The 21207-nt window shown below is 46.0% G+C and overlaps 1 protein-coding gene across 1 annotated transcript in view; it reads right to left on the reverse strand.

Annotated features, from left to right (window-relative positions):
* Positions 1-3493: 3493 nt before the first annotated feature.
* Positions 3494-21207, reverse strand: part of LOC115108028 (utrophin-like) — a 67792-nt gene continuing 50078 nt past the window's right edge. Inside the window, exons 10-14 of the mRNA XM_065015569.1 lie at positions 14288-14362; positions 12207-12408; positions 12011-12096; positions 6650-6807; positions 3494-3649 (exon numbers count right to left, since the gene is read on the reverse strand). Of these exons, the coding sequence (XP_064871641.1) occupies positions 3494-3649; positions 6650-6807; positions 12011-12096; positions 12207-12408; positions 14288-14362 (677 nt within the window). The remainder of the gene's footprint in view (positions 3650-6649; positions 6808-12010; positions 12097-12206; positions 12409-14287; positions 14363-21207) is intronic.

Below are 21207 nucleotides of genomic sequence, written 5' to 3' on the forward strand. Positions count from 1 at the left end.
CAAGGCTTCCACTAGATGTCAACAGTCTTTAGAACCTTGTTTGATGCTTCTACTGTGAGGTAGGGGGGAATGAGAGCTGAATGAGACGGAGGTCTGGCAGAGTGGCATGAGCTGATCACACGCGCTCACGTGAGAGTTAGCTGCGTTCCATCGCATTTCTACAGACAAAGGAATTCTCCGGTTGAAACATTATTGAACATTTATGATAAAAACATCCTAAAAACTGATTCTATACTTCGTTTGACATGTTTCTACGAACTGTTATATGACTTTTCGTCTGAACTTTCGCCTGGACTTGCTCGCTCGTCGGGGGTTTGGATTGTGTACTAAACGCGCGAACAAAAAGGAGGTATTTGGACATAAATGAGGGACTTTATCGAACAAATCAAACATTTATTGTGGAACTGGGATTCCTGGGAGTGCATTCTGATGAAGATCATCAAAGGTAAGTGAATATTTATAATGCTATTTCTGACTAAAGTTTTTTTGAAATCTAACACAGCGGTTGAGAAGTGGATCTAAAATTCCATGCATAACAGTTGTATCTTTTATCAATGTTTATTATGAGTATTTCTGTAATTTGATGTGGCTCTCTGCAAAATCATCGGATGTTTTGGAACTACTGAACATAACACGCCAATGTAAACAGATTTTTGGATATAAATATGTTCTTTTTCGAACAAAACATACATGTATTGTGTAATATGAAGTACTTTGAGTGTCATCTGATGAAGATCATCAAAGGTTAGTGATTTATTTGTACTTTTTGTGACTCCTCTCTTTGGCTGGAAAAATGGCTGTGTTTTTCTGTGACTAGGTACTGACCTAACATAATCGTTTGGTGTGCTTTCGTCGTAAAGCCTTTTTGAAATCGGACACTGTGGCTGGATTTACAGTTTATCTTTAAAAATTGTGTAAAATGCTTGTATGTTTGTGGAATTTTAATAATGGGATTTATGTTGTTTTGAATTTGGCGCCCTGCAATTCCACTGGCTGTTGGCGAGGTGGGACGCTACCGTCCCACATATCCCAGAAAGGTTAACCCTTGCAAGGCTATCGGCCCAGACGGGATCACTAACTGCGTCCTCAGATCATGAGCAGACCAGCTGGCTGGTGTGCTTCTGGACATATTCTCTTTACTGTCCCTAGTAAAGGATCATATCACCTCCACCTTACCTGTCACCCTAGACCCACTTCGATTTGCTTACCAACACAATAGGTCCACTGACATTGCAATCGCCATAACAGTGCACACTACCCTATCCCATCTCGACAAGAGGAATACCTATGTATGTAAGAATGCTGTTCATTGACTATAGCTCAGCATTGAACACTAAAGTTTTTAAGTTCCTCGCCGTACACATCAGGGACAAACTGAAATGGTCTACCTACGCGGACATTGTGGCGAAGAAGGTGCATCAGCGCCTCAGGAGGCAGAAGAAATTTGGTTTCTCACCTAAAACCCTCACAAACCTTTACAGATGCACAAGTGAGAGCATCCTGTCGGGCTGTATTACCGTCTGGTACGGCATCTGCACCACCCACAACCACAAGGCTCTCCAGAGGGTGGTGTGGTCTGCACAATGCATCAACGGCGGCAAACTTCCTGCCCTCCAGAACACCTACAGCACCCGATGTCACAGGAAGGCCAAAGACCCGAGCCACTGCCTGTTTCCCCCGCTACCATCCAGAAGGTGAGGTCAGTACAGGTGCATCAAAGCTGGGACCGAGAGTCTGAAAAAAAGCTTCTATCTCAAGGACATCAGACTGTTAATCATCCATCACTAACACCGAGAGGCTGCTGCCTACATACAGACTTTAAATCATTGCCCATTTAATAAAGGTATCACTAGTCACTTTAATAATGCCACGTTAATAATGTTTACATATCTTGTATTACTCATCTCATATGTATAAACTTTGACAAAACACTTCAAACTACTTTTGTAATCCAACTTTAGGTATTAGTAAACGTTAATAATCGATCGAATTGATCACGGGGCGATGTCTATTCAATAGCTCCACGTCTTGAAATGATGGTCGATATTCTCTCTTCCAAAACATCCTGTCGTGTACCGGATGACATGAAGTGCCTCTTCTTCATTTGACCAAGGATCAACTTCAAGCCAATTGCCAAGACTGGCGACATCGTGTGGAAGCTGTAGGACTTGTAAACTGGGAGCTATCTATTTTCCCTTGCCATAGACAATACAGCCAACTGGCGGATTGATATTTTTCTTTTTTTGGGGTGAACAGTTTTCCTTGGGCTTTTGCCTGCTCCACACGTTCTGTTATAGTCACAGACATGATTTAACTAGTTTTATAAACTCCAGAGTGTTTTCTATGCATGTACTATATTCCTGGCATGAGTAGCAGGACGTTGAAATTTTGCACGATTTTTAACAAAACGTTGGAAAAAAAGTCCCGAGCCCTAAGAGGTTTTAAAGTGAATGGAAATGAAAATTTAGTGTCAACCAATCAGCTTTAGAGTTGGCTATTGTACGCCTGCTCCAGTGTTACACAGGAGCCAGCTAGCAGGCGTAGTGCGTGCACGTCTTTTGATTGGATTACCAATATTGAGAGGCATGTCCTATATGGGCAGGTATATGCAAACCTCAGAACTAGGAAACTGAATTTGATCAACTAACTAAGCTGTTTTTCTTAACCCACAATGGCGGAAGGAGGAGAAGATATCGATTTGGTCGAGGATATAATTATAACGCCATTCTCAAGACAAACTTTTCAAGAAAAGTTAGACATTGTCAGGAGAGGTCGCCCGACGCCGACGCTACAAAGCCTGTCACAGGCGGGAAAGGGGTTCGTTCGCCACTTTCAAAGTGGCTCACAGGCTCTGCGCTATCAATGGCTCACAGGCTCTGAGAAGCACTGCAAACTGTACTGCTGGGAATGCCTATTATTTGCAAGTGATAGATTTGGTGTTTGGAGCCACACTGGCTTTGCAAACTTGAGTTGTCTAACCAAGGCAGCAATGAGACACGGCAGGGCACTTAGAAGCAATGGTGCTTTTGAAAACTTTTGGGGACACCCGAGTGGATCTACAGCTCAACGAGCAAGCGTGCAGGGCAATGGGAGCTGCACAATGAAAAGGTATTGTACTCTTCCCCTGCAATTCTATGAATAAAAATGTCAATTTCAAGGTGACGCAACGCCTGGTTTTATACTGCGTTTCTGTCTAAATGTATAGTGTCTAGAGCCATGGCATCATAATGATGGTAATAAGAGGTGGATTAATTTGGGTGGGACTGTGTAGGACCTCACTGAAGGCCCAGCCCCCAGGCCCACGGCACGCCACTGCATGTTAGATATAGCTGCACTGTCGGAACTAGAACCACAAGCATTTCGCTACACTCGAAATAACATCTGCTAACCATGTGTATGTGACCAATAAAACGTAATTTGGTTTGAAATAAACATCACTTTCTTTTATAGTTTTCAGTAGCGCCATGCTGCAGTTGTTGCCAGCATAAACTAGCTAGCTGGGAGGGCTCTTCTGGACGACTGACTGAACCAAATCCATTCGTCTCCACTTGACTCTCAGCTGTGCAACATACGTCATCAATTTCGGCACCAGATGTGTCCATACAGCGTCTCCCAAGAGGGAACTCTTGGGACTCGTGGAAGAAATTGTCTGCAGGTCACAAGATACTCACACACAAAGTGAGAATCACCATGCTTTTGGTCAATGAGCTGAAAGTTCAAAACCTTTTCCTGTGTGTGTGATCTCTGTTTTTTTACAGTGACCTCTAGCTGAGTGCCTCTGTTGGGGATAAATGTCAGATATATGTGATGCAGCTCTGAGATCACACACACACAGACAGAAAGACATGGAGAACCAGTTCTGGAGTTGCAAGGCATTGAGCCAGAAAGCAGACACCACCGACCCTTCCCTAAATTTTCCTCCCTGTTTTCTCGTTCTCTCGTCTGTTTCCCCCTCCCTCCCTCATCCCTGAGTCCCTCCTGTCATCCAAGGGGCAGAGTTACGGCACTTACAGATCAATTACCCGAAGGAAGTAGGGAGGGAGGGAGGATGGAGGGATGGCGAAAGAGGAAAATGGGAGGTCAAGGCTCGTAGAACAGGCCGTATTTATGGGCCCCCACCTCATTCATTACAGCCCCATTCAATCAAATGGAGTGGGTGACTGCACTGTGGCGGCTCTTCGCTGACTGGCTGATACAGGAAGGTCACATGGACAGAGAGCGAGACAGAGAGAGAGAGAGGCTACTGGGCAGAGAGGCCAGAGCCATCAGTCACTCTCACCATGAACTTTAATGCATTATGAATTGTACCGTGAATATCACACCGTCTCGTTGTAATGGTGGTGGTGCGGAGGATGGTGTGCATGCATGTGTGTTCAAGTTTGTTTATTTGTCATATACAAAGGGAAAGGGCGATACCTAGTCAGTTGTACAACTGAATGCATTCAACTGAAATGTGTCTTCCTCATTTAACCCAACCCTTCTGAAAGTATTTAGACACCTTCTCTTTGTTATGTTACAGCCTTATTCTAAAATTCATTAAATTGTGTTTTCCCCCCATCAATCTATACATAATATCCCATAATGACAAAGCAAAAACAGTTTTTTAAAAACTTCTGCATATATATTAAAAATAAATGCAGAAATACCTTATTTACATAAGTATTCAGACCCCTTTTCTATGAGACTCGAAATTGAGCTCAGGTGCATCCTGTTTCCATTGATCATCCTTGATGTTTTTACAACTTGATTGGAGTCCGTCTGTGGTAAATTAAATTGATTGGACATTATCTGTCAATGTAAGGTCCCACAGTTGACAGTGCATGTCAGAGCAAAAACCAAGCCATGAGGTCAAAGGAATTGTCTGTAGAGCTCCGAGACAGGATTGTGTCGAGGCATAGATCTGGGGAAGGGTATCAAAACATTTCTGCATGATTGAAGGTCCCCAAGAACACAGTGGCCTCCATCATTCATGAATGGATAAAGTTTGGGACCACCAAGGCTCTTCCAAGAGCTGTCCACCTGGCCAAACTGAGCAATCGGGGGAGAAGGGCCTTGGTCAGAGAGATCCAGAGTTCCTCTGTAGAGATGGGAGAACCTTCCAGAAGGACAAACATCTCTGCAGCACTCCACCAATCAGGCCTTTATGGTAGTGTGGCCAGAGGGAAGCCACTCCTCAGTAAAAGGAAATATGACAGCCCGCTTGGACTTTGCCAAAAGGCACCTAAAGGACTCTCAGACATTGAAAAACATGATTCTCTGGTCTGATTAAACCAAGATTGAACTTTTGGGCCTGAATGCCAAGCGTCACTCCTGGAGGAAACCTGGCACCTCCCTATGGTGAAGCATGGTAGTGGCAGCATGATGCTGTGGGGATGTTTTTCAGCGGCAGGGAATGGAAGATTAGTCAGGATTGAGGGAAAGATGATTGGAGCGAACTACAGAGAGAGTCTTGATGAAAACCTGCTCCAGAGCTCTCAGGACCTCAGACTGGGGAGAAGGTTCAACAGGACAACAATCCTAACCACACAGCCAAGGCAACGCAGGATTGGCTTCAGGATAAGTCTCTGAATGTCCTTGAGTGGCCGAGCCCAGACTTGAACCCCATCAAACATCTCTGGAGAGACCTGAAAATAGCTTTGCAGCGACACTCCCCATTGAACCTGACAGAGCTTGAGAGGATCTGCAGAGAAGAATGGGAGAAACTCCCCAAGCTTGTAGCGTCATACCCAAGAATACTTGAGGCATGTAATCACTGGCAAAGGTGTTTCAACAAAGTGCTGAGTAAAGGGTCTGAATATGTGTGCAAATGTGATATTTCCGTTTTTTTTTATAGATTTGCAAAAATGTCTAAACCAGTTTTTGCTTTGTCATTATGTAGTATGATGAGGGGAAAAAACAATTTAATCAAATTCAGAATAAGGCCATAACCTAACAAATTGTGAAAACAGTCAAGGGGTCTGAATACTTTCTGAATGCACTGTACACATGATATTCATGGAGTACACAGTGCAAGGAAATGCTTGGCAGGCTCACCACTCAACAATGCAACAACAATAGGAAAGTAAATATGTGAATAAAAAAGTAATAACAATAAAAGCTTAATTAAGACAAATATAGTGAAAGGGGACAAGGGTGTAATGGGGGGAGAGAATGGAAAGAGGTTGTAGGTAGATAAGGAGTGAGAGGAGGGGGACTGTTGAGGCGATAGGAGAACGTACAGACAGTAAAGACATCTCCAGATCCGTAGCGGCTCCTGTTACACTGTATGACATTCCCAATGTCAGCCGCGCTCCATCACCCCCACTATTTTGGGAGCCCGAGCAGCGAAATCTGGGATATTTATTGCTTACTAATTTAATTCTGCCAAAGAGTTTATGACTGACGAAACATGAGTCATGGGAAAAGAGAAAAATGAAAATGTGAACCCAAGGGATGGAAAAGTCATTAAACAGGAGTGGTGGCCAGACATAAACACAGGGAAAGTGCTTGGGTGGCCGCAGTAAAACATTAGAGGACAGGCCAACCACGTGAACGTTTATATTTGTACTTTCATGAGCAATGTGTATGTGTTCTGAGTGCCTGTGCGCATGCATGCTTGTGTGCGTGTGTGTGTGCACATGCAGGTGTGTGGGTGTACGCATTTACATACGTGTTGGAAGCAGCTCCGGACACTGGGTTCAATGTTGCTCCCTCCGAAGGCAGAGACCTCTCCTAGTTGCCGTGGTATCTGGATAGCGTCATGGAGCAACAAACCCAGCTGTCTCTGGTCACACTTATCCCCTGACGATGCCACCTGACTGAACAGGTCTGGAAGAAAGAAAGAAAGAAAGAGTGTTTGATCTAGGAGACTACACAAATACAGTTTCTCATCCAAGAGTCCACTGACACTTTTTATCAGCGTGTTGTGTGAGTCAGTGTGTTGTGTGAGTGTGTGTATTAATAGCTTCATGTGGGTAGTCATCACTAAGAGCTCCCTTCCTCCCGCTATCTCTATCACAGGAGAGCAATCAATTTCCCAACAACCCCTGCCCTGAGCGGAGAGGAAGGGGCATCTGCCCGTTGTTAAAAGGGATGACAGAGTTCTAGACGTACACACCTAACGTTTTTTTCTTCTTTAAGTTGTAAAACAAAACAAAACCAAATTGAAAGCAAGAGCTCAGTTGATTCTTGTCAGAGCTCTGTCTGCATTGTTACTCATAGATAGGACAAACAAGGAGAGAGAAAGAAAGAGAGAGACAGTGAGAGAGAGAGATGAGGGATGAAGGGAGAGTGAGATGAAGAGCGAGAGATGGAGAGCTAGTGAGAAGAGAAGAAAATACAGGGATGCAGTAGACAGCGAGAACGTTGGAGAGAGAGAAATACATTTACATTACATTTACATTTAAGTCATTTAGCAGACGCTCTTATCCAGAGCGACTTACAAATTGGTGCTTTCACCTTATGACATCCAGTGGAACAGCCACTTTACAATAGTGCATCTAGGTCTTTTAAGGGGGGGGTGAGAAGGATTACTTTATCCTATCCTAGGTATTCCTTAAAGAGGTGGGGTTTCAGGTGTCTCCGGAAGGTGGTGATTGACTCCGCTGTCCTGGCGTTGTGAGGGAGTTTGTTCCACCATTGGGGGGCCAGAGCAGCGAACAGTTTTGACTGGGCTGAGCGGGAACTGTACTTCCTCAGTGGTAGGGAGGCGAGCAGGCCAGAGGTGGATGAACGCAGTGCCCTTGTTTGGGTGTAGGGCCTGATCAGAGCCTGGAGGTACTGAGGTGCCGTTCCCCTCACAGCTCCGTAGGCAAGCACCATGGTATTGTAGCGGATGCGAGCTTCAACTGGAAGCCAGTGGAGAGAGCGGAGGAGCGGGGTGACGTGAGAGAACTTGGGAAGGTTGAACACCAGACGGGCTGCGGCGTTCTGGATGAGTTGTAGGGGTTTAATGGCACAGGCAGGGAGCCCAGCCAACAGCGAGTTGCAGTAATCCAGACGGGAGATGACAAGTGCCTGGATTAGGACCTGCGCCGCTTCCTGTGTGAGGCAGGGTCGTACTCTGCGGATGTTGTAGAGCATGAACCTACAGGAACGGGCCACCGCCTTGATGTTATTTGAGAACGACAGGGTGTTGTCCAGGATCACGCCAAGGTTCTTAGCGCTCTGGGACGAGGACACAATGGAGTTGTCAACCGTGATGGCGAGATCATGGAACGGGCAGTCCTTCCCGGGAGGAAGAGCAGCTCCGTCTTGCCGAGGTTCAGCTTGAGGTGATGATCCGTCATCCACACTGATATGTCTGCCAGACATGCAGAGATGCGATTCGCCACCTGGTCGTCAGAAGGGGGAAAGGAGAAGATTAATTGTGTGTCGTCTGCATAGCAATGATAGGAGAGACCATGTGAGGTTATGACAGAGCCAAGTGACTTGGTGTATAGCGAGAATAGGAGAGGGCCTAGAACAGAGCCCTGGGGGACACCAGTGGTGAGAGCACGTGGTGAGGAGATGGATTCTCGCCACGCCACCTGGTAGGAGCGACCTGTCAGGTAGGACGCAATCCAAGCGTGGGCCGCGCCGGAGATGCCCAACTCGGAGAGGGTGGAGAGGAGGATCTGATGGTTCACAGTATCGAAGGCAGCCGATAGGTCTAGAAGGGTGAGAGCAGAGGAGAGAGAGTTAGCTTTAGCAGTGCGGAGTGCCTCCGTGATACAGAGAAGAGCAGTCTCAGTTGAATGACTAGTCTTGAAACCTGACTGATTTGGATCAAGAAGGTCATTCTGAGAGAGATAGCGGGAGAGCTGGCCAAGGACGGCACGTTCAAGAGTTTTGGAGAGAAAAGAAAGAAGGGATACTGGTCTGTAGTTGTTGACATCGGAGGGATCGAGTGTAGGTTTTTTCAGAAGGGGTGCAACTCTCGCTCTCTTGAAGACGGGAGGGACGTAGCCAGCGGTCAGGGATGAGTTGATGAGCGAGGTGAGGTACGGGAGAAGGTCACCGGAGATGGTCTGGAGAAGAGAGGAGGGGATAGGGTCAAGCGGGCAGGTTGTTGGGCGGCCGGCCGTCACAAGACGCGAGATGTCATCTGGAGAGAGAGGGGAGAAAGAGGTCAGAGCACAGGGTAGGGCAGTGTGAGCAGAACCAGCGGTGTCGTTTGACTTAGCAAACGAGGATCGGATGTCGTCGACCTTCTTTTCAAAATGGTTGACGAAGTCATCTGCAGAGAGGGAGGAGGGGGAGGGGGAGGAGGATTCAAGAGGGAGGAGAAGGTGGCAAAGAGCTTCCTAGGGTTAGAGGCAGATGCTTGGAATTTAGCGTGGTAGAAAGTGGCTTTAGCAGCAGAGACAGAGGAGGAAAATGTAGAGAGGAGGGAGTGAAAGGATGCCAGGTCCGCAGGGAGGCGAGTTTTCCTCCATTTCCGCTCGGCTGCCCGGAGCCCTGTTCTGTGAGCTCGCAAAGAGTCGTCGAGCCACGGAGCGGGAGGGGAGGACCGAGCCGGCCTGGAGGATAGGGGACATAGAGAGTCAAAGGATGCAGAAAGGGAGGAGAGGAGGGTTGAGGAGGCAGAATCAGGAGATAGGTTGGAGAAGGTTTGAGCAGAGGGAAGAGATGATAGGATGGAAGAGGAGAGAGTAGCGGGGGAGAGAGAGCGAAGGTTGGGACGGCGCGATACCATCCGAGTAGGGGCAGTGTGGGAAGTGTTGGATGAGAGCGAGAGGGAAAAGGATACAAGGTAGTGGTCAGAGACTTGGAGGGGAGTTGCAATGAGGTTAGTGGAGGAACAGCATCTAGTAAAGATGAGGTCGAGCGTATTGCCTGCCTTGTGAGTAGGGGGGGAAGGTGAGAGGGTGAGGTCAAAAGAGGAGAGGAATGGAAAGAAGGAGGCAGAGAGGAATGAGTCAAAGGTAGACGTGGGGAGGTTAAAGTCGCCCAGAACTGTGAGAGGTGAGCCGTCCTCAGGAAAGGAGCTTATCAAGGCATCAAGCTCATTGATGAACTCTCCGAGGGAACCTGGAGGGCGATAAATGATAAGGATGTTAAGCTTGAAAGGGCTGGTAACTGTGACAGCATGGAATTCAAAGGAGGCGATAGACAGATGGGTAAGGGGAGAAAGAGAGAATGACCACTTGGGAGAGATGAGGATCCCGGTGCCACCACCCCGCTGACCAGAAGCTCTCGGGGTGTGCGAGAGCACGTGGGCGGACGAAGAGAGAGCAGTAGGAGTAGTGGTGTTGTCTGTGGTGATCCATGTTTCCGTCAGAGCCAAGAAGTCGAGGGACTGGAGGAGGCATAGGCTGAGATGAACTCTGCCTTGTTGGCCGCAGATCGGCAGTTCCAGAGGCTACCGGAGACCTGGAACTCCACGTGGGTCGTGCGCTGGGACCACCAGATTAGGGTGGCCGCGGCCATGCGGTGTGGAGCGTTTGTATGGTCTGTGCAGAGAGGAGAGAACAGGGATAGACAGACACATATTTGACAGGCTAGAGAAGAGGCTACGCTAATGCAGAGGAGATTGGAATGACAAGTGGACTACACGTCTCGAATGTTCAGAAAGTTAAGCTTACGTAGCAAGAATCTAATTGACTAAAATGATTAAAATGATACAGTACTGCTGAGGTAGGCTAGCTGCGTTGTTGACACTACCCTAATCAAGTCGTTCCGTTGAGTGTGAAGTTTCTACAATGCTGCTTTTCGGGGCAAGCTGGCTAGCTAGCAGTGTTGGTTACGTTACGTTGCGTTAGGAGAACGACAATAGCTGGCTAGCTAACCTAGAAAATCGCTCTAGACTACACAATTATCTTTGAAACAAAGACGGCTATGTAGCTAGCTATGTAGCTAGCTACGATCAAACAAATCACACCGTTGGGACTGTAATGAAATGAAATGAAAATATGATACTACCTGTGGAGCGAAGCGGAATGCGACCGGAATGCGAAAGTTCTATTCAGTAGACGTTGGCTAGCTATTGGCTAGCTAGGAGTGTCTCCTACGTTAAGGACGACAAAATAGCTGGCTAGCTAACCTCGGTAAATTAAGATAATCACTCTAAGACTACACACTCTAACTACACAATTATCTTGGATACGAAGACAGCAAAGACAACTATGTAGCTAGCTAACACTACACTAATCAAGTCGTTCAGTTGAGTCTGATAGTTACTACAGTGCTACGGTAGACGGTGAACGCGTTGGGCAGATAGGAGATGACGAAATACGATAATTACGCAATTATCTTTGATACAACGACGACTAATACAGTAGAGACGATAGATAAAAGGCGATAGAGAGTAGGATGGAGAGATGTGGCTCTTCTATCTATCTGTTCTGCCTGGCCATGTATTTGATCTCTGTGTGAGACCCTGCCTTGATGTCAACTCTCATTATGTGGAATGGTAATGTCGCTTCTACCATACCGTGTGTGTATGTCTGCATGTGCACAAACCAGTCTTGATGTCAGCTTGCATTAGGTTAAGTAATTATGGCTCTTCTTCGTTAGTGCACGGCCTGAGCCGAACATACTTATTCATGAGCAGCCATGTGTTTGAGCTACATAAGCCTTCATAGCCACTACGTAGGACATCATTGTGAACGACCTCAAAATCACATGAGCCTCAGGCTTACTTAATATTTCTACTCTGAAGGACAAAACGAGGACACAAAAACGGGTGAACAACAGAGCACACTCCCCCAGTGCACCGGCCATTTCCCTAATCCCCCTGCAATAAAAAAAATAATCCTAAACTAGTGGGAGGTCTCTCATTTAATTAGACGGGCCATTCACTGGCATCCTCTGCCACGGGTCCAGCCGCTCGTCACCCTGGGTAACTGAGCTGGGATTACAGCCTGGCAGAGGGCATTATGGGATACACTGGCACGGAGAACACTGCAATGCTCACCACAGGGCTGTTCTCAATTCACCTCAGTGCGTGTGTGTCAAAGTGAGTGATAAAGTTGACAACACTTTGTGTGTTTGAGTGTTTCTGGGTGTGTTATGTGTGTGAAAGAGGTTTTGTGTGATGGTTGGTACTTACATTTGTATTTCTCCTCCAGATGGCCCTTGGAGAGCGAGAGCAATCCTATCTTCATGGACAGGACACGAATCTTCCCACTGCGTCCACTACAGAGTGAGGGAACACACATACACAAGAAGTAAAATAAAATAAATACAAATTCTACAAGGGGCGTGTGTGTGTTTAATACATGGAAATAATGTGTGTGTCGACGTACGTGTCATAGACATTTAGCAGCCAGTTGAGACACATGTCGACACAAAGCGGAACATTGACGAGGTCCTTGTGCTGCTGCTCCAGCCCGTCATAAATGGATGTCAGACAGTTGATCACATCAGGCACTGTCAGCAGCTGGGCATTCTGGGTAAGCTTGTGTTGTTCAAAGGTGCTCTGGGCCACCTTCAGGTCCAAGAGGTCCACTGGATGGAGGGAGGGATTTCCCAAAGTTGTTTACTAAGACCACTCAATTACAACTAAAGGGCATTAGAAAATGGTGAAGAACAGTGGGAACTGCCACTGCAAATTACAGATGGCTGGAATGTCACAACAAGGCCGTAGACAGGATATGAGGTGGCTGTAGACATTGGTGTGACACCAGGGTGGCAGGCCAACCAATTTATGTTACAGCTACTGCAGCCCACGGCTCAGAGTTAATCTAATTAGCCATTTAACATTTTACGACTAGGGGGCAGTATTTACATTTTTGGATAAAAAACGTTCCCGTTTTAAGATATTGTCTGTGAGTGCAACAGAACTGATGTTACAGGCGAAACCCAGATAAAAATCCAATCAGGAAGTGCCGCATTTTTTGAAACCGCTTCATGCCAATGACTCCTTATATGGCTGTGAATGTGCTACGAATGAGGTTACGCTTTCTACGTATTCCCCAAGGTGTCTACAGCATTCTGACGTCTTTTTACGCATTTATGTTGAAGAATAGCCGTAAGGAACCACATTGAGAAAGTGGTCACATGATGGCTCCCGCAGAAAATCTTGCTTAAAGTACTGAGGTAGACATTTTTCCAATCGCTTCTTATGAGAAACCAATTGTCCCGACGGATATATTATCGAATAGATATGTGAAAAACACCTTGAGGATTGATTCTAAACAACGTTTGCCATGTTTCTGTCGATATTATGGAGCTAATTTGGAAAAAGTTTGGCATTGTAGTGACCGCATTTTCCGGTTGATTTCTCAGCGGAATATTGGTGTCTGAGTGTGTGGGAGACACACACACAAATACACATGTCTCACAGTGGGGGTCCATGGAGGAAAAACAAAACACCTGCTACCGGGAAGGGGTTTGAGGAAAATATACCAACTCGTTCCCTCTCTCGCTCATCCCCTCTCTCTTACTCTCCTTCCCTTCTTTTCTCACTCACTGTACGTTTCAGAGCTCACATTAAGCCAGAGTAATAACTAATAAATACAGATCCTGTGTCTATGCTTCAGGCTTCGACTTGTAATCTAATGGGTGAAATTGAATCGGAACGCCTCTGGTCCAAATCAATCAGTTGTACTAGGAGATCTCATCTCATCATCACAAGCAAATAGAGGCAAAGTATTATAATGCAATATTAGATGAACCCAAAGCGCCTGAATCATCTAAAATCATTAACAGACACACTGCTCCATGCATAGAACAACAAGACGCTGAACACACACCCACACTCTGACACCTACTCTCAGCACGACAAGCACCTACCCATCCTCACCCACCCACAGCATGACAGAAAGCAGACAGCGAAATAGGAAAGTAAAGCCGTGAAGTTTGGGGTATTAGTTGGAGCGCTCTGAATAACATAAACACCTGGGTAATTATGGTAGAGAGCCTGGCTCAGTCCCATCAGCAAGGTACAGACAGTACCCAGAGGAACAGATGATCATATCTCTGCACTGCCACACACCAACAGGGAACAACTAACACAATGATAGCTATAGCCAGCTGGTTATTGTAGAAGACAATATGATCCCTTCAAGAATGAATCAAACAAGGGCACAGGTGGATTCTCAGCTAAACAAAATGATGTACACACACACAGGCACACACAAACTCAATCACATACCTACGCACACACCTGCAAAGTGGGATGGACATACTTCAAAATTAGCCCCTCCATGTCAGACTAGAGCCAAACGGTTTGGCAGTAGATCAGGTCATTAAGGCATCTGATGCCTTGCACCTGGACTATGATGTGAATAGGTGAGGAGGGAGAAGATTCTGATGGCACATGAATCTCTACAGCCTGAGGACATTTAGCTGAGGTGTGTGTAAGTGTATAGAAAAGGACACTTACAGCATAGTGCTTTCTGTAGCCTGCGGATTTTCATGGCTGTTCTGTAAGCGGAAAATCTCACGTTGTTTAGGTCGGCTAAAAAAGAGAGAGAGAAAGATAGAAAGAGAGAAACCAGAGGGAAGAAATACATCATACAGAATGTATAATAGCGATCTGACACATGGGCATAAAATAACTGGAAAGGCGGGGAGACATGAAATAATTATGTCAAACTGAAAACCTGTTGAAAAAATGTGCTGTAGTGTAATTTATATGTGGTCACACAGGGATGGCTGGAAATGAATGGTAATTGGGTTAGTGAGTCCTCTCTTGGAGGAGTGGAGTCCTATTTGTTGAGTGTTGGCCCTCAGGAAATGTTCCCAGAGTTTCACAGCTTATTACCTATCCATCTGCTCATTAAAGAACAGTCACACTCGCCACCGCAATGGCATGACTACATGAATTTGGATGTTACAGTCAGTGTGAGTGGGAGAATGTGAGTGTGTGTGCATGTGTGTATGTGTGAGAGAGAGGGTGAGTGAGAGAGGGAGAAAGAAAAGGTGAGAGAGAGAACTTTGGAGCTACTCCATGGTGTAAAATGTGTGTGAGGTGAAAGTGATTTTTTGGTGATTATTTATATATTCATTTATTTCACCTTTATTTAACCAGGTAGGCCAGTTGAGAACAAGTTCTCATTTACAACTGCGACCTGGCCAAGATAAAGCAAAGCAGTGCGACAAAAACAACGACACAGAGTTACACATGGGATAAACACACGTAGTCAATAACACAATAGAAAAAGCTACGTACAGTGTGTGCAAATGTAGTAAGGTTAGGGAGGTAAGGCAATAAATAGGCCATAAAGGTGAAATAATTACTATTTAGCATTAACACTGGAGTGAAAGATGTGCAGATGATGATGTGCAAGTAGAGATACTGGGGTGCAAAAGAGCAAAAAAATAAACATGAGCATGAGGTTGTTGGGTGTGCTACTTACAGATGGGCTGTGTACAGGTACAGTGATAGGTAAGCTGCTCTGTCAGCTGATGCTTAAAGTTAGTGAGGGAGATCTAAGTCTCCAGCTTCAGGGATTTTTTGCAATTCATTCCAATCATTGGCAACAGAGAACTGAAGGGAAATGCGGGGGTGACCAGTGAAATATACCTGCTGGAGCGTGTGCTACGGGTGAGTGTTGCTATGGTGACCAGTGAATGGTGATCAGTGAGCTGAGATAAGGTGAGGATTTACCTAGCAAAGACTTATAGATGACCTGGAGCTAGTGGGGTTGGTGACGAATATTTAGCGAGGGCCAGCCAACGAGAGCATACAGGTCACAGTGGTGTGTAGTATATGGGGCTTTGGTGACAAACCGGATGGCACTACATACCGTTTGCTGAGTAGAGTGTTGGAGGCTATTTTGTAAATGACATTGCCGAAGTCAAGGATCAGTAGGATAGTCAGTTTTACGAGGGTACGATTGGCAGCATGAGTGAAGGACGCATTGTTGCGAAATAGGAAGCCGATTCTAGATTTAATTTAGGATTGGAGATGCTTAATGTGAGTCTGGAAGGAGAGTTTACAGTCTAACCAGACACCTAGGTATTTGTAGATGTCCACATATTCTAAGTCAGAACCGTTCAGAGTAGTGATGCTGAATGGGCGGGCAGGTGTGGGCAGCAATTGATTGAAGAGCTTGCACTTAGTTTTAATAGCATTTAAAGAGCAGTTGGAGGCCGCGGAAGGAGTGTCGTCTGGCATTGAAGCTCGTTTGGAGGTTTGTTAACACAGTGTCCAAGGAAGGGCCAGATGTATACAGAATGGTGTTGTCTGTGTAGAGGTGGATCAGAGATTCACCAGCAGCAAGAGCGACATCATTGATATATACAGAGGAAAGAGTCGGCCCATGGAGTCACACCCATGGAGACTGCCAGAGGTCCGGACAACAGGTCCTCCAATTTGACACACTGAACTCTATCTGAGAAGTAGTTGGTGAACAAGGCGAAGCATTCATTTGAGAAACCAAGGCTTTTGAGTCTGCCGATAAGAATGCGGTGACTGACAGAAGAGAGAAGGAGAGGGGAGAACAGTTAGTTTTCGTTTAGTCAAAACCCCTCGTGCTCTACAGTTCCCGGCACCCCAGTGCGCATGTGCATTTCCTATTAGGTGCAGTAACGTAACACTGCCGTAATGCATTACTGCTTAGTAACCGCACAGTAACTAATATAAACAGATGTAGATCCCAGATACTACACTCCTCCCCCATAGTGTTTAACTCCCAGAGAACAAGGTAAATATGTTAGGTAACTACTAACGCAATATCTGAACAATGAATTCTTAAACATTTTTCAACTACTGGGTTGAAGCAGACTTTTCAGAGCCCAGCACAAATCCAGGGGATTATTCTGCCCCGAAGATGGAGTTTGTGTCCTAATAACTAACCCAGGTAATGTCCTTTTTCTTTCCTTTTATCTAGGACATATTAAAATGTTTGTTTTACTGTCTGTTACCTCCTTAACCAGCTCAACTCACAGGTCAAGCTTTTGAGGTGCCCTTCGCTGTCGAATAGGATATCTCTGCTCCTCCTGGGCTTCCTGTGGTGGGCCAGGTTCGGGTGGAAGGTCAGGCTCTGTCTCTCCCGTACGTCCACAGTCAGGAGAATAGTCCTGGGGGTCGTTATTGTTCTTGTTCTCTCGGCATGTCTCTGCTGGGGCGTTGGACCGTAGCAGATGATCCACATGAACGTTGACCTGGCGATGACCAATTTGGACTTGGTAAGTCAAAGGTCCTCTGCGTTGCAAGATCACACCTGAGTTCCACAGGCCCTTAGGGTGTCTGAAATCACGTACCATAACCCTCTCTTCCTCTTTGAATTCTCTGGTCTGGTTTCAACAATGTCAGGCGGGTACGTGGTTGGCGTTTCAGAAACAGTTCAGCTGGTGTACATTCCGTGGTGTAGCAGCCCAGGACCATGGATGAAGAGGTGCAGCAGCAGGCTTGTTGCGAACAGCTTCACAAGGTGAGCAGTGGCCTACGTGCTGTTGAATGTCCTGATCCAGTCCAGGCCACCACAGATAACTAATTTGTGAGGTACCACCACCCTTGATCCCCACAGAACACACCCTTGATCAGTGGACAACTGGTCTTTCTTGTCGATGAATGGACGAAGGTTATCGTCATTTACGAAGGTTGGCCAACCGCCTAATGTTAAGTCCAAGACTTTGGAAAGCACTGGGTCTTTCCTTGTTTCCTCTGCTATGTCAGAAGCAGATATGGGCAGTTGATCAATGAGAGAGATCTGGAAGACTGCTCTATCATCTTCACTGTCAGAGTCCCTATTGCACGGTAGTCTCGATAGTGCATTGGCATTTGCGTGATCACTGGATCGTCTGTACTCAATCTCGTAGTCGTAGGCTAACAATATCAGAGCCCAACGTTGCATTCGAAGTGCAGCAAGGGTTGGTATAGCTGATTTTGGTCCAAGGATGGCCAACAGAGGCTTGTGATCTGTCAGCAGTTGGAACTTCCTTCCGTAGAGGTATTTGTGAAACTTCTTCACCCGGAATATTATGCTCAGGGCTTCCTTCTCAATTTGAGCATAATTTTTCTCACTTGGTGACAGAGTCCGTGATGCAAATGCAATAGGGTGTTCTTCACCTGACGGTAGAACATGTGAGATGACGGCTCCTACTCCGTATGGAGATGCATCACACGCGAGTCTCAGCTTCATCTCTGTGTTATAGTGGGCAAGCCACTTGCTCTTTAGCAGACGCTGTTTGCAAGTCTTGAATGCTTCTTCGCATTGTGGGGACCAATTCCACTTTGTATCGGCCTGTAGCAATTGGTGAAGTGGATGCAACAATGTGTAATAGTTCAGGAGCCCCAAAAATGACCTCAGCTCTGAGATATTTGTGGGTGCTGGTGCGTTTACGATTGCTTCCACCTTGCTGTTGGTTGGGTGCAGGCCTTGTGCATCAATCTTGTATCCGAGATACTCCACTGAGTCCTGGAGGAACTCACACTTGCTGCGTTTCATTCTCACTCCGTATTTCTCCAGTCTTGACATCACTTTGTCCAGCACTACAAGGTGCTCTCCAATGGTTGGTGCTGACGCGAGGATGTCGTCCATGAAGCACACAACATGGTCTATACCGTTCAAGATCTGATCCATTGTTTGTTGGAATATCGCTGGAGCTGTCGAGATTCCATAGGCCAAGCGATTGAATCTGAATAGCCCCTTGTGTGTATTGATGGTCAGATACTGTTCTGACTCCGGATCCAATTTCAGTTGCTGATAAGCGAATGCCAGGTCCAGCTTACTGAAATCCTTCCCACCAGCTAGAGTGGCAAACAGATCTTCAGCGTTTGGTAGTGGATATTCCTCTGGTAGTATGCAGCGATTTACTGTGACCTTGTAGTCACCGCACATTCTGACGGTCTTGTCTTTCTTTGGGACTACAACAATCGGAGCGGCCCAGTCGCTCCTCGCTACTTTCGTGATTATGTTATTCTTCTGTAGGTGGTCCAGTTCCTTCTCTACTGCTTCCTTAAGAGCATAGGGAACCGGACGTGGTTTGTGAAAGATAGGCTTGGTTCCTTCTTGCACTCTGACTTTTGCTGTGAAGTCTTGTATTTCACCGTAGCCATCTTTGAAAAGTTATTTGTGCGTCTCCAGCATGTTAGTGAGTGTAGCCTGATTGACTGGTTTGTCATTTCTGAGACTGAAGATTTCTCCCCAGTTCAACTTGATCTTTTGTAGCCAGTTTCTGCCTGACAAGGCTGATTTTTCTCCTTTAACAATGACAAGCGGTAGCGTCCACTCCTTGCCCTCATACCGGACTGGTACCTGGATCTGCCCTAACACAGGAATAGTGTCACCAGTGTATGAAGAAAGGCGGATGGACGCGGGCTGAAGAGGGCAGTCTTTCAGTTTTTCTTTGTATAGTCTCTCTGGAACCAGAGATACAGACGCTCCGGTGTCCAGCTGCATTTTTACTGGTTTTCCCGCTAACTCCATGTTGAGATAGATTCCATCTTTTAGTTGCTGAGCTGTGTACACTGTGAACAGTTCCACTACTGTTTCAGCTGTACCTTCCTCTTCTTGTGCTGTGTCTGACACTTTGTGCGCTGTTGCTGTGCGTTTAGAGGCTTTACACACTCTCTGTAAATGTCCAACCTTTCCACACTTTTCATTTTGGAATCGACATTCACTGTGATGATGATTATCTCCCCCACATCTGTAGCAACTTGGCTTAAACCTTTGAGATGTGGGCTGCTTTGTTCTTGTGTAACCTTGAGGACGGGACTGAAAAAAGTGTGACTTTTGTGAGTTTTTTCACCATGTGCATCACTGACCTTGTGAACACCTTTCTGACGTTCTGCATGTCCCGATAGCTCAATAGTATCCCTGTGGGCAAGCTCGAGTCCAAGTGCTATATCACAGGCGTTCTTAAAGGTCAGGTCCTTCTCTGACAGGAGCTTTCTGTGATATGCTTCACCTGTGAGACCACATACAAACTTGTCTCGGAGAGCATCATCAAGAAATCGTGCAAACTCACATGTACTTGCCAGCCTTTTCAAAGCAAGGATGTAGTCAGCCACGGTTTCCCCTTGACTCTGGTGACGTTGGTAAAATCTGAAACGTTCTGCAATGAGAATTGGCTTAGGCTTGAAATACCTTGAAAGAGTTTCAGTCAGTTCTGCATAGTTCAACTCCACTGCTTTCATTGGTTCAATGAGACCTTTCAGCAATCCCATACTCAGTTGGACCCAAAACACTGAGAAATACGTCTGCTTTCTTTCCATCTTTGATTTCATTTGCAGCCAGCCAACGCTCAAAACGCTCCAAATAGGAATCAAAATCCTCTTTTGTAGCCTCAAACTCTGGTACTCGACCAATGGTTGCCATTTTCACAGTTAATTGTTCAGTTTCCTTATTCCTTGTATTCCTTAATTTTCATCTAATTCTTCACTTCAGAAGTTTCTGCAATTACTTCATTCACTGCACTCATTTGTAATAATGTACACACCGTGCTACGTTTTTTTACAATATTTCTCTTCTCTGGCCGGATCAATGAAAACGGCTACACAGTAATGTCTTTTATCTATGGCGGTTATGGTATCCTTTAGGACCTTGAGCGTGGCTGAGGTGCACCCATGACCAGCTCGGAATCTAGATTGCATAGTGGAGAAGGTATGCTGGGATTCCAAACAGTCGATGATCTGTTCGTTATCTTTGCTTTCGAAGACTTTAGAAAGGCAGGGCAGGGCAGGATGGATATAGGTATGTAACAGTTTGGGTCTAGAGTGTCTCCCCCTTTGAAGAGGGGGATGACCGTGGCAGCTTTCCAATCTTTAGGGATCTCAGATGATACGAAAGAGAGGTTGAACAAACTAGTAATAGGGGATGCAACAATTTTGGCAGATAATTTTAGAAAGAGTGGGTCCGGATTGTCTAGCCCAGCTGATTTGTAGGGATCTAGATTTTGCAGCACTTTCAAAACAGCAGCTATCTGAATTTGGGTGAAGGAGAAGCTGGGGGAGGTGGCGTGGGCAAGTTGCTGCGGCGGGTGCAGAGCTGTTGGAAGGGGTACAGGTAGCCAGGTGGAAAGCATGGCCAGCCGTAGTATATTGCTTATTGAAATTCTCAATTATCATAGATTTATCGGTGGTGATTGTGTCACCTAGCCTCAGTGCAGTGGGCAGCTGGGAGGAAGGTCTCTTGTTCTCCATGGACTTTACAGTATCCCAAAACATTTTGGAGTTACAGCTACAGGATGCACATTTCTGTTTGAAAAAGCTAGCCTTAGCTTTCCTAACTGACTATGTATATTGGTTTCTCATTTCCCTGAAAAGTTGCATGCGGGGGATATTCGATGCTAACACAGTACGCCACAGGATGTTTTTGTGCTGGTCAAGGGCAGTCAGGTCTGGAGTGAACCAAG

Source organism: Oncorhynchus nerka, unplaced genomic scaffold (assembly GCF_034236695.1).
Source record: "Oncorhynchus nerka isolate Pitt River unplaced genomic scaffold, Oner_Uvic_2.0 unplaced_scaffold_129___fragment_2___debris, whole genome shotgun sequence".
Taxonomy (NCBI): domain Eukaryota; kingdom Metazoa; phylum Chordata; class Actinopteri; order Salmoniformes; family Salmonidae; genus Oncorhynchus; species Oncorhynchus nerka.